The 12,997-nt window shown below is 37.0% G+C and overlaps 1 protein-coding gene across 1 annotated transcript; it reads left to right on the forward strand.

The window, feature by feature from the left end:
• The first annotated feature begins 10,610 nt into the window (after positions 1-10,610).
• On the forward strand, positions 10,611-12,597 carry LOC131167334 (uncharacterized). Its single transcript, XM_058126103.1, has one exon. It carries the CDS (start codon positions 10,758-10,760, stop codon positions 12,339-12,341), a length of 1,584 nt encoding a protein of 527 aa, XP_057982086.1. The 5' UTR covers positions 10,611-10,757; the 3' UTR covers positions 12,342-12,597.
• Positions 12,598-12,997: the final 400 nt, after the last annotated feature.

Below are 12,997 nucleotides of genomic sequence, written 5' to 3' on the forward strand. Positions count from 1 at the left end.
GGTGTTAGTTATAGTATTCCGCCAGTTCAACCTATTAGAATTGGTCATAGGTGTAAATTAACTAAATTGCATACGAAGATATACAAGTATTTGCAAATTGATCCAAATCAATATGCATTGCAGTTAACCGCAAGATACCCGATTAAGGGGCATCATGATACAATCTTCTATGAGGTTGTTCCCGTAACTAGTGATTACGGTTTGCACATGGTGTTGGATGCACACTGCGTAGGGACGACATATTTGACTGTGCAACTGTATGTCGAACTCATTCCTCAGATGGGTGTCGCCTCACATGGGCAGCCGGGAACGTCTATTGAGCACGTGGTTGAAGCGGAGGAAGAAGATGCAGATGTTGGTGGGATGCCTGTTGTGGATATGAACGAATGTCCATGATCGTCATTCGAGGCGCAGACGTACGAAGGAACTACTATTCATACGAATTATCATAGTGTTTGCGAAGATGTTTCAGCAGAACAACCAAGATCGTTGTTCGCAATAGCGAACAACGCGCTGGACGTGGGGATGAACATCACAAACGATGTTCATTTACAAGATGACACGTATGAGGAGGAAATTGGTGAAGGGACAAACGAGTTCCCCGATGATGTCGACCCACCCCCCCGTCAATTGAACGATGGCACGTGTACGGCAGATTTCATGGACAAACCTCCTATGTATGGTGTAATTGACGTAGATGCTGCAGATTTGTCCCATGGTGACGAGCTTCCTATACGGGTAACTCGTTGGGATGAATCATCAAAACTAAGTCAAGGGATGCTATTCGGGTCGAAAGATCAATTGATAGCTGCTGTGCGAATATACCACGCTCGAACGCACCATGACTTCCATGTCCTGCAGTCGACCCCACTATTATGGGTTGTTAGGTGTAAGAACTCTGAATGCAGTTGGAGACTGCGTGGGATGTATAGTCAGAAACATCGATTCTTTGAAATCACTCAATATGGTGGTCCGCACACATGCTTGAATGAACTCCTCTCACAAGACCATAGCCAAATCACGTCATCCCTTATTGCTAGTGAGATTGTGAATATGATAAGGGGTGATGCGTCGACCTCAATCGCTACATTAAAAGAATTCATAGATCGTCGTTTTGGCTATTCCATCTCATATAAGAAAATTTGGTTAGGAAAACAGAAGGCAATTGCCCAAGTATTCGGCGATTGGGAGAAGTCTTATCAGACGTTGCCTAGGTGGATGGAAGCAATGTGCACTTATAATCCTGGTACTGTCGTTAAGTGGAGGTGGAACCCTATACCAGGCAGCGATCAGACCGTAACATTTGTATCAGTCTTTTGGGCGTTCGCAGCATCTATTCAGGGTTTTCCCCACTGTCCTCCTATGATATGTATAGATGGGACACACTTGTACGGTAAGTACAAGGGAAAACTCCTTATTGCGACATGCCCGGATGCAAATAGGCAAATATTTCCCCTTGCATTCGCTATTGTGCAAGAGGAAAGTTTGGAAACATGGAATTGGTTTTTGTGTTGTCTTCGTTCCATTACCGATAGGGACGACATTTGCCTTATATCAGATAGGCATCTAGGGATCATCGCTGCAGTGTCTCACAATCCCGATTGGCAGCCACCGCGTGCGCACCACCAATTGTGCCTTCGACACGTTGTAAGCAACTTCAGCACGAAAGTGCACAGTGTCAATCTGAAGCGAATGGCTGAGCGCGCGGGAAGGGAGCAATAGGTCAGAAAGTTTAACATGTGGATGGAGAAGATCTTCGATGAGGGTGAGAAACCCGCGAAGACGTTCTTTGATCAAATCGCTCCTCATATGTGGACTCAATGCCACGACGGGGGTAGAAGGTATGGGAACATGACGACAAATCTCGTCGAATGTTTTAACGCCGCCCTTAAGGGCGCTCGTAGCCTCCTAATCACTGCCCTTGTGCAACTGACATTTTATCGCGTTGCACATTATTTCAATAGCCTACGTGAGGCTGCTCGTAATGCAATATTAGGAGGAAATGCATTAACTCCTCATATATTGCTTGCATGGAAAGAAGGAAGTTGAAGGCGACCGGACATCGCGTGACGACATTCAACCGGTCTAGAGGTACTTTTAGCATCACGACTGCGCAGTTGGGACCTCATAAAGGAAACAACGTGCAAACCCTGCGCATTCAGGATTTGCACGGCTGCTCGTGTGGGAAGTGGCAAGCCTTACACTTTCCATGCTCCCATCTTCTCGCTGCATATGCGGAGACACGACTCAACGCCATGCAGTACGTTGAGCCTTGTTGGACCACCACCGAACATTATGCGACATATGCGGTGGATTTTCAGCCTATTATGCACGAGGCGTACTGGCCAGCATCGTCGTTGCCGACTACACAGGCAAATCCAGCATATGCTTGACATAAAAGTCGTCCAAGGAGTTCCCGTATATACAATGAGATGGACTCTAGGGAAGGTAGGAAAAGGAGCACGTGCAGTATATGTCATCAAGAAGGGCATAATCGCACAAGGTGTCCGAGAAGGACCCACTTGGGTGATGCAGCGGGACCGTCCCGTTGATGTCGTTTGCAGTTTTATACTATTTCACACCGTTTTTTTTTTGTTTTTTTGTATATACCTATTCTGATGCAACGATGCATTTCCAGGATTGATCTAGGGTCGTCCGATTCGAGCGTTTTGACGATGGGCGATCAGCACAGGGCTAGCCGAGCGTGGGCTGATGGGCATGCGGAGCCCCTGTGTTGCCGAGGGGGCACACAGTTTGCCGAGCGTTGGTTAGAGGCAGACCCCCGCATTATCCAGCTGATACGCGATGCGGGGTTTTATGGCATTTATCGGATTGCTCATATCCAGCTTGATTGGCATCTTGTCACATCATTGGTGGAGCGATGGAGACCCGAGACACACACGTTCCACCTACCTCATGGTGAGGCCACGGTCACATTACAGGACGTAGCTGTTTTGTTCGGGTTGCCGATTGATGGGCAAGCTGTCATTGGTCGCACTGCCGGACCAGTGGAGGGACCTACAGACCGTCAGGGTCGACTCGCCCTACGTACTATGTGCGAGCGTTTGTTAGGCGTCGTTTCGCCTGATAGCGAGTTGGTTTGTGCACGCATCCGTATGCGGATCCTTGAGGGGGATGCGTTTCGTGAGCTCCCGGCACATGCAGATGTTCAGACGATAGCATGCCACGCATGAGCCCACTTGTTGCGTTTGATTTGTGGGGTGATCTTCTCGGATGTTTCCGGCAGTTATGCGCATCTTATATTCCTTCCACTTCTTGAGGACTTCGGAGCGTGTCACTCGTACAGTTGGGGGTCCGCCATTTTGGCGTGGTTGTGCAGGGAGATGTGTTGCGCCGTGCACCACTCGAAGACACAGATTGCGGGCCCCCTTCGCTTATCCAGGTTTGGGCTTGGGAGAGATTTCCTTCATTCGCGCCTACGCGGCGAGGTTTCCTGCAGATTGAGAGGGGTCAGGGCGGTCGTCCGGTTGATTCTCTCCCACTCGCATATCGGTTAGTACAAATTTTATCTATCCCTTCTCATTCACTCAATAACTATTACGAATACTAATTCGTAATATGTAGTAGTCTTGCATTTGGGAACTTACATTTCATCTTATACAGATGGAGGGATGACTTGAGGGCATTGATGGTTGCGCTTCACACGTTGCCCTGGTATAGGTTCGAGTTAGACATGCACCGGGAGCATGAGGTATAAATCAGTTAAAGTATAGCACATGAAAGTATTTCTTTCTTTCTTTCAGTTGTGTATAGTCCGCTTAACTTTTTGTTTTGTCTAACTGCAGTTTATATGGATGCCCTACACGGATGAGATTTTAGCCGACATGCCGCCTGCCTATGCAGAAGGGAGGGACCTGTGGGTAGCGCGAGTGCCACTCATATGCTTTCATATTATTTAGTGGTATCTCCCCAATCGAGTTATGCGACAGTTTGGGTTTCGACAGGTCATTCCCGCCCCATTTATGACTTCGGGGGTAGATATTGTTGGGGACGATCTTCACGGCATGGATGGGCGCGGTCGAGGGGTCATAGACTGGTCGAGTACGCACGCGATATTCGTCACTGTGTGGGAGCATCGGCGAGACTACATCGTACGAGGAGTGGCGGAGCACAGTCCGATGCGTCTAGATGACCCATACTTCACTTGGTATAGGTCTATCACACGCCGCTTCGTCGACAGGACCGCAGCTTTATATTTAAGCCTCGTAAGAAGATTAATGCCACAACTCATTTTATTATATATACGTTCCGATTTGAATGCGTTAATAAAATATGTTCATATCCTGCAGGCTGACATAGTCATTGAGGCAGAGCAGATCTCGTCAGATCCTGCGATCCACCAATTGATGAGTGCTGCACTGGACCTCATCCACGAGGACGGTCGACGGATCCCAGATCGAGGAGGTCGACCAGCTCCAGTACGAGGAGGACGACATGCCTCCTCCAATCGTCCAAGGACTCCCATGTCCTCCCCACTAGTCGTACAGGCCGAGTACTTGTTCGGCCCGTTAGCGCCTTATACGCCTTCCACTGCAGCTCATATTGCCGGACCATCGAGCAGACCGACTGATGCCCCATCCGACTCTGCTGCTACCCCATCCATGTCATTTTTATTGGACGATCTTTTCGATAGGGTGGAGGTCGATGCACCCCCTAGGCCGCCTCGTTCTCGTCCCGACACATTGTATCATTTCTCACCGCGTGCGCTCCGCATGGCTGATAATGATGATGCAGCACCTCTTGGGGGAGAGGATTCACATCCAGCATAACGGGCCAGGACACCTGATGATGCTGACGAGCAGGGAGAGGGTAGACGCAGACGGCAGCCACCACGACCCCGGCGATGACCTCGCTGCGGCACAGAGTAGTTTACCATTACTTTAATTGCATTTTATTTGTATGTATATCATTGATTGTTTTGATTTCATTTGTATATAATTGATTATTTTTTCTATTCTTTTGTATATATCATTTAATAATTCGTATCTCTAAAGAATTCAATACTGCCAAATCTAAAAAATGACACATAATTCGTATCGTCTAAATTTGCATGTCTAGTTAAGTTAATTCCTTAAATTCAATTGTCTTTTACTGCAAAATTCGTATTACCTAAATTTGCATGTCTAGTTAAGTTAATTCCTTAAATTCAATTGTCTTTTACTGCAAAATTCGTATTACTAAAATTTGTATGTCTGCATGCATTTACGTGCGTCGTCAGATGCAAACATGTTTCAGCACTCTAAATATTTACACGTTAACCTCCCCTCACCGCCATATACTACATGCACCGAAAATCTAATGGAGCACTTAATATATGTTCTCTCCATTAAACTCCTAGTCAATTTGTCTTAAAGTATATTAATTAATTACGTATATTAATTTTAATAAAAAAATATAATTGATTAAGTGATATATTAATTTTGAGAGTATGTATATCCTTAATTAAAGTTTATTTCATGATTTCTCTAAACTTATACTTTAATTAACTATCCAAATTTAAAGTTCAAACTGCATGTAGTTACAACATGTAAGAATCGTTATTTTGCATTTGAATTTAAATTTGTATAATTACAAAAAGTTTAGTATGGTTTTCTCTACATTCATGAAAATAATATTTTAATGAACGTATTTGAGTAATAAATTAAAAATATATAAAATATATATTTTAAATTTTTTATATAAATTTAGAACATAAAAAATTAATTTGATATTTTTACAATTATTTGAAAAATTACAAATATTTGTTTCCACACGCAAATAATGTTACATTTTTTTTTATTATCTTTTAATTTTATATAAATAATATTGTACTTTCATTTTTACACACATGCGTCAAGGCGAGAGAGGTCCAATTTTTGAACTTGAAAGAAAATAATAATAAATCTCGTTCTCATGAAATATCCCTGCCTTCTTCCTCCTTTCTCACAGTGCAGCTTATTATTAACTTGAAGCGCAACCTGGCAAATTGAACTATATATTATGTGTTTTGAATATTTCATATATTTTAATTTAGCAATAGACATGCCTTTTGTCAAAGGAATTGTAGAGATAATTATTATTTTTGTTTTTTAATTAGACTCAATTTTTTAAAAATTTAATTATTTTAATATGAATGGGTGACTAAAACACAAAAGCATTCTAACAATAATCCAATTTGACACAAATCCTACTTTCAAACACCAAAAGGATGGGTCAAAATAATTGGTTTAGTATGCGGATAGTCAAAATATAATAAAAAAGAGTAAAAACAAAAAAATTAAGACGTACGAAGAGGTATTGATGCTGCTATTATCTTTCATACACTCCTTAGAGAGACTATATGCATGTAGGGGTGAGCAAACGGTTGGTTCGGTTAAATTCGGGTAATTAACCGAATTAACCGAAAAATTCGGTTAATATAAACCATTAACCGAACCGACCGAATTGCCGAAAGACACCGAACCGACCCCAACCGAATTGCCCATTCGGGTAATTCGGTTAACCGATTTTACCGAAATCATTTAAAATTAATTGTTAGAAATATAATACAATTATAAATTTTTTTTAAAACAAAATCCAACTTAATTAAATACCTTATTTATTAATTTTATTAATGAAAATAATATTTTACTATAGAACAAAGAATCCAAATAGGTTAATTAAACTCCTTAATGCACTTACATAAGCAAAATTTATATTCATAAATTATATTTAAAATCTAATTAATTAGTAATTCGGTTAATTCGGTTAACCGAAATTTTTTTTACCCTTAACCGAACCGAAACCGATTAACCGAAATTTTGTAGAATTATAATCGAACCGACCGAACAGGGATTTTTACCCGAACCGAACCGACCAATTTCGGCCGGTTAATTCGGTTAATTCGATTTTCACCGAATTTTGCTCACCCCTAATGCATGTAATATAATATTTATAATTACATATGTAAATTAGAGTCTTAATGCTACTAACTGAGTTCGTCATACTTGTTTTCAAGTTGATTAAGCTTGTGTTAGAAATACTCACACTCCTTACACGATTAGCTTTTGTCAACTCACGATACTCACGGATCAGATTTCATTATCTATTTCCCATTAATTTTGCATGTGCTCTACAGAGCTTCAATCTTACTTAAAACTTTTTTTTTTTTGTTATTTATTTCTTTAGATAAAATTTAATTAAATTTTAATTTTTTAAAGTTATAATTTAAATTTAATTATAACTTTCCCTTTTTACAAATTTAAATTTAAATTTAAATAATAAATTTAACTTTGTCTTGCAAAATGTTTAATTGTTAATTTTAAATATTACATCCAATGAACATTTTGCAGCATTATAATTATTAGGCATTTTTATAACTTATTGAAAAATTTATTTCTTCTAATTATATTTTTAGATAATTTTGAAATAATACAAATTATTTTTGTCATACTTAAAGAAATAGTTGGCACAAAGCATCAAAGCATTCCATTCGAAATTTTTTTTCGGTCTCTAATCCACGAGTTTTAAAATATCATTTTATTAAGGACAAATTTTATTATTCCATATGCATTTAATAGTTAACTAACAAAATATTCATTTCGTCAATAAAATTCAATTATATGAAATTTTATAGTATTTTTTGTAAATTCAGGGGTTAGAATCATATTTTGAAATATTTTTTTGGATTTTATCCAAAATTTTATGACAAAATACTTATTTATAATCAATAATTTCTTTTATGTAAATTTTTTTTAAAAAATTTATATATTTACAATTTCAAAAATAAAATTTAAGTTTAAATTATATTTTTAAGGGAAAGTTATAATTAAATTTATTAAAAGCGCATGTTTATTATTTAAATTTAAATTTGCCACGCGTCAGCTCCTCATTGACCATCAGTTTAAATCTCGCAGTTTCATGATTTTGTCTGCACGCTATCACGCATCAGCTCCTTATTGACCATCAGTTTAAATCTCGCAGTTTCATGTTGTAAGATTACGTGAGCATTAGTTTGAAAAAAAATTTCCTAATCAGAGTATTATTTTATATTTTATTTCTTCTTAATTATAAAACGGGAAAAAACTCGATATTGATGTATTTGAAGAAGTGATTGAGTAAATCGTAAAGTAGTAATAGTGCATTGAAGACAACTGACCGTACGGTACCGTATTGTCGTACCTCCATACAGATATTTTCTATGGAAAAAGTTAATAGAAATCTATTTGTTTATTTATTTTTGGAGGAAGCAAGAATGGGATAATAATGACGAAGCTTTCAAGGTTGGGCCCTCACGGGCCCAGAGGCCCACTCTGCGTCTCCTCTCTCAGCATTCCATGGGCCCCCAATTACCCAATTCCATAATTGGACTAGATTTAAGGTTTTTTCTTTTTTTTTTTTTTAAGTAAAATTCAAAGTTACTCATTGCATCTATTAAAAAAAAAAAAATTCTAAAAAAATTTGTAGCATAAAAAATTAAGTTAAAAATTTTATTTTATTATATAAAATAAAATTTAGATAATTGATACTCTCTCTTGATTTTAATTAAATAAAAGCAAGATTACATTTAATTAGTACTATAATAATTATATGACACAAATATAACATATATATTTTTAATTATTTTGAAATTTTTCATTAAAAATATTTTACAAGAATATTAATAATAATAAAATATTAATGATATAAGAATATATAATATTTTTTTTTAGAAAATATGATGTCATTTTTAAGTAAATAGTCATTTAAGAATTAGTGTTGTTCTAAATAATAATAATAATAATATAGCAAGGCATTTTCTCAAGTAAAATTTGAGAATAGCCAATTTTATTTATTTTATACTATATACTCTTATATGATAATTGTATAATTTTCGACTCATTCCGTTCTTTGAACCAAACACTTTTTGGATTCGTGTGTTATTTAATTTATGAAATTTAGTATATTCTCATAGAATAGCGTTCATGAAAATTCTATTTTCAAAAATAAGATGAACATCTTGTATAAATACTTTTCATTCGATTTACTGTATAAAATTTAGAAACATACTTATGTTTTAAACAATATAATGGCACATTATTATTTTAAGTTTTTATAATATTATAATAATATATTTTATACATATTTTAGTATTATAAATTAGGAAACACATATGAACAAAAGATTTTCAAAATTGAGGATGAAATGAAATTCTCATGTAGAATATTTCATTAATGAAAGATTGTAATAATATATTCTCTCTATATTACATTGAGAATTACAACTAAATATAGAAATAAAATATTACAATTACCATATTTTTGAAAAATTTAAAAATTCATTTAATTAAAACAATTTTACAATTTCATTTCACTAATCACACTTGAGATTATAAGTACAGAAAGATGAAATATTATCTGTACAATAATTTTCAAAAAATATTAAAATTTTTTTCTTAGCTAAAATAATTCTTTGACGGTAAATTCCATCTCGTTATATGATCAAACTTTCCATTTTAAAATTTGAAGAGTGGTGTTAATTTAATTGTCCAATTAAAATGTAAATCAATTATTTAATTGTGCAATGTTATATTTAACTATTCTTTATTATTATTTTTTAATTAATCATTAAATATATAAATAAAATATATAATTTTTTATTAGAAATCCATCATTCATTAGTTTAATAAGAGACGTACATTAAGTGGGCGCCCACAATTTTAAAACTTTAAATTTAAAAAACAGATATTTAAATTACTGAAGACAGAAAATATGTTATCTATGCTATAAATACAAATAGAATGTAAAACAAGTTTAATTATGATAACATATGGTCCTACATAAAAAACCAAAATCCACATCATCATCAACCACGTGTATGGTTGTAACTCGCTTAAAATGCCACGTGTCTAGGGATAAGGGCGAGTGTCGTCATCACACTTGCCAAGTATGCAACTTTGTGATTAACTGTTGTCTCTTCGTTATGAATTTAAAAAACACAAAAAGAAAAAAAACAAATAAATTGTCTCCTTTTTCAAAAGGGTTCCTTATTAAATATATTTCAAAAATAAAAAAAAAACTAATTAAATTTAAGTATTTGGATATCTTAATATTGAAGTACATAATATATATATATATAATATGATATTTATTGAATTTAATTAAGCATGACTATTAATATAATTATTTAAAAGACTAAAATACAAATCAAAATCGAACTAAAAAAGTAATTAGTTGACTTTTTTATCTAGTTTTATTCGATTTTATAGTTCGGTTCAATTTTTATAATTCTATAACTCAACTTTATTAGTTTAGAAAAACTAAAAAATAAAATATTATTTAATAGATTAAAAGTTAAATCTTGAGTGCCAATGATATCTTTATTTTTAAAATATTTTTATTAATAAAATTAATTATTGGAGCACATAAATCTTTTGATTGCCTTTTTTAAAATATATATATTCGAAATTTCTATATTGAAATGGAAAAGAAATCGTTAATATCTTTATCTTTGACAAAGAAAATTATTGTTTTTTAAAAAAGGAAAAGAATATTTGGAGTTACTAGCCGCCCACGTTGTAAAGGGTTGTACCCTTGGACGCCAAAAGTCTAATTGCGATATTTAAGTAATGTAGTTTTAGTCCGAACCATGCTTCTTGAGAGTACAACCACCCTAAAGCAGTAAAAATAAATGGAAGAAACCGGAAAGGAAACCAGCGTAGTAGCCGTGTCCGCAGACGCAGCACAAGACGCCATTAACTTCTTCCTCTTAGTAATTTAAAGGCGCGAGAGAGAGAGAGAATGGGACTCTCGGCGAAGGGGAAGACCGGCGGCGAAGGTTGGGGAATGGGTCTGCTCCTGGTTTTCTTTCCATACGACGGCGATTCCCCCATTAATGTTCAGAAGAAGAAGAATTTCTTCTCTTCTTCTTCTGCTTCTTCATCTTCGTCTTTCTTGAAATCTGGTAACAGTGTTCTCAGAAGCAGCCATTCAAGTGTACTCCTCTCGAAGGCGCAGTCCACAATCTCCATTTGCGCTCTCATCGTCTTCGTTTCGCTCCTCTTGTTCACGCTCTGTACATTCGAACCCACGATTCCCCCCAATCCGGGTTTCGAGGCTCACCCCGTCTCTTCCCGGAGATGGTTATCGGAAAAGCGCCATTCGATTTCGCACAATTCTTCAGTTTCTTCCTCCAATTGGGTTCACAGAGTTCTCTGGAGGAAGAACCAATCCCCCAAGAATGCGAGATTTGTTGGTTTTCCGCATCCAATTGCGTTGCAGGGGATGGGCGCTCTGTTCAGGCGAGGTACGAAAGCCATGAACGATCTCGTTGTCGGTCATGTCACGGAAAAAGTTTCGGAAGAAGAGCTTCGCTTGTTCTTGAGACTATTCCACCGGTCCGGTCTCCCTGCAAGATCCGATTTCGTTTTGATCTTCGATTCTGCGTCGTCTCTGCTTTCATTTCACTCAGTTATTCAAGAAGAGAACGAGTCGTTCTCGAGATTGATTGACCGGTACAGAGAATTGTCGAACGAGACGACTGAGAAATCGCTGCTGAGTTTCGAAATAGGTCCGTTCTTGAAGGATGGGAAGAACGAGAAAGAGCAGAAAGAGCCTCTGTGGGGGAAGAAGAGCTCTCGAGAGAGCAATAATCATAGTAACTCAGACAGGGGTAATGAACAGAGAACCGAGTTGGGTCAGCTGAGTTACGGCTCCGTGGTGGGTTTCGACTCGGCGGAGCTAGAGCCGGAGAACTCGCTCGCAGGATTCTTCGACCACGTTCCAATGAGTCTCCGTCGGTGGGCCTGTTATCCGATGCTGCTCGGCCGACTCCGTCGCAATTTCAAGCACATCATGCTCGTCGACGTCAAGAAATCGGTGGTGCTCCGCGACCCGCTCGGCCGAGTCAGGAGTCGGAGCCCAGAGTCGGTGTACCTGTGGACGAACGCAGAGGGTGGTAGCACTCCTAGTCGGCACGGCCGGAAGAACTCGGACAAGACTCGGTCGCAGAGGCTAAACTCGGCGGTGGTAATGGGCGGCGTTCGAGGTGTGCGGCGATTGTCGAGCGCTATGCTGGTGGAAATCGTTCGGGCGGCGACTCAGCACAAGAGCAAGCCTCCGGTGTCCGAGTCGACGGCGCTGAGTCAACTCGCCCAGAACGGGTTCATGCTGAAGAACATTAATTTGGTGACGTCGGCGGCGCCAATTCCGGACCCGAGTTCCCTCACCGACGCGAACTCAGCGGCGTCGCCGGCGGCGCCCCGGCATGCGGTGGTTATGCGCGGCGGGAGAAATCACGATCTTAATTCCATTATTATGAAAGAAATCTGTTCACGTGAATTAGAATTTTCTGTTTATAGAGATTGCTCTATACAGAGAGATTAATTAGAATAAGTGATTTCGTTATTATTATTTTTTTGCCCATACAAAATTTATCTTCTCAGAGTGTATAGAAATAGGAATAGGATTATGAGGGGGAAAAAAAGAATTTTTAATTTTCAGTTTTTCTAGGTTTGTTATTAGTTAAGATTGTTTGTTTTTTTTTTTTTTATTTGAGGAAGTTAAGATAGTGTTTGGGCAGTTTGAATTTGTACAAATTTGAATAAAATTTAATATAAATTTATATTATATTTTATTTAAATTTACATAAATTAAAATTTGAGATTTTAATATTCAAAATCATTCTAGTAAGAAATATTATTTTTACCGAAGCTTTCATATTATTTACGATAAATTTTATTTATGGAATTCAAATTTCATGTCTAAAAATTGAGATTTTAAATTTTAATAAAATTTAAAATAATAGAATGATTTTGAATATTAATTTACATAAATTAATATTTTGACCGTTAATGAAGTATTTTAGTCGTATATTTTAAAATATTAATTAAAATAAAACATTTGACATTAATGTGGTAATATGAAAATTACAAGTTTGTCCTCATGGACCCTGTGATCTAACGGCCACGATTGCTAGAACACAGCATGGTCATACGGTCCACAAAAATTCAGAATTTATATTTATATATATATATATATTG

Source organism: Malania oleifera, chromosome 11 (genome assembly GCF_029873635.1).
Source record: "Malania oleifera isolate guangnan ecotype guangnan chromosome 11, ASM2987363v1, whole genome shotgun sequence".
Taxonomy (NCBI): Eukaryota; Viridiplantae; Streptophyta; class Magnoliopsida; order Santalales; family Ximeniaceae; genus Malania; species Malania oleifera.

Coding starts and splice junctions, on each gene's coding strand:
- LOC131167334 (XM_058126103.1), top strand. CDS start 10,758: ATGGGACTCTCGGCGAAGGGGAAGACCGGCGGCGAAGGTTGGGGAATG.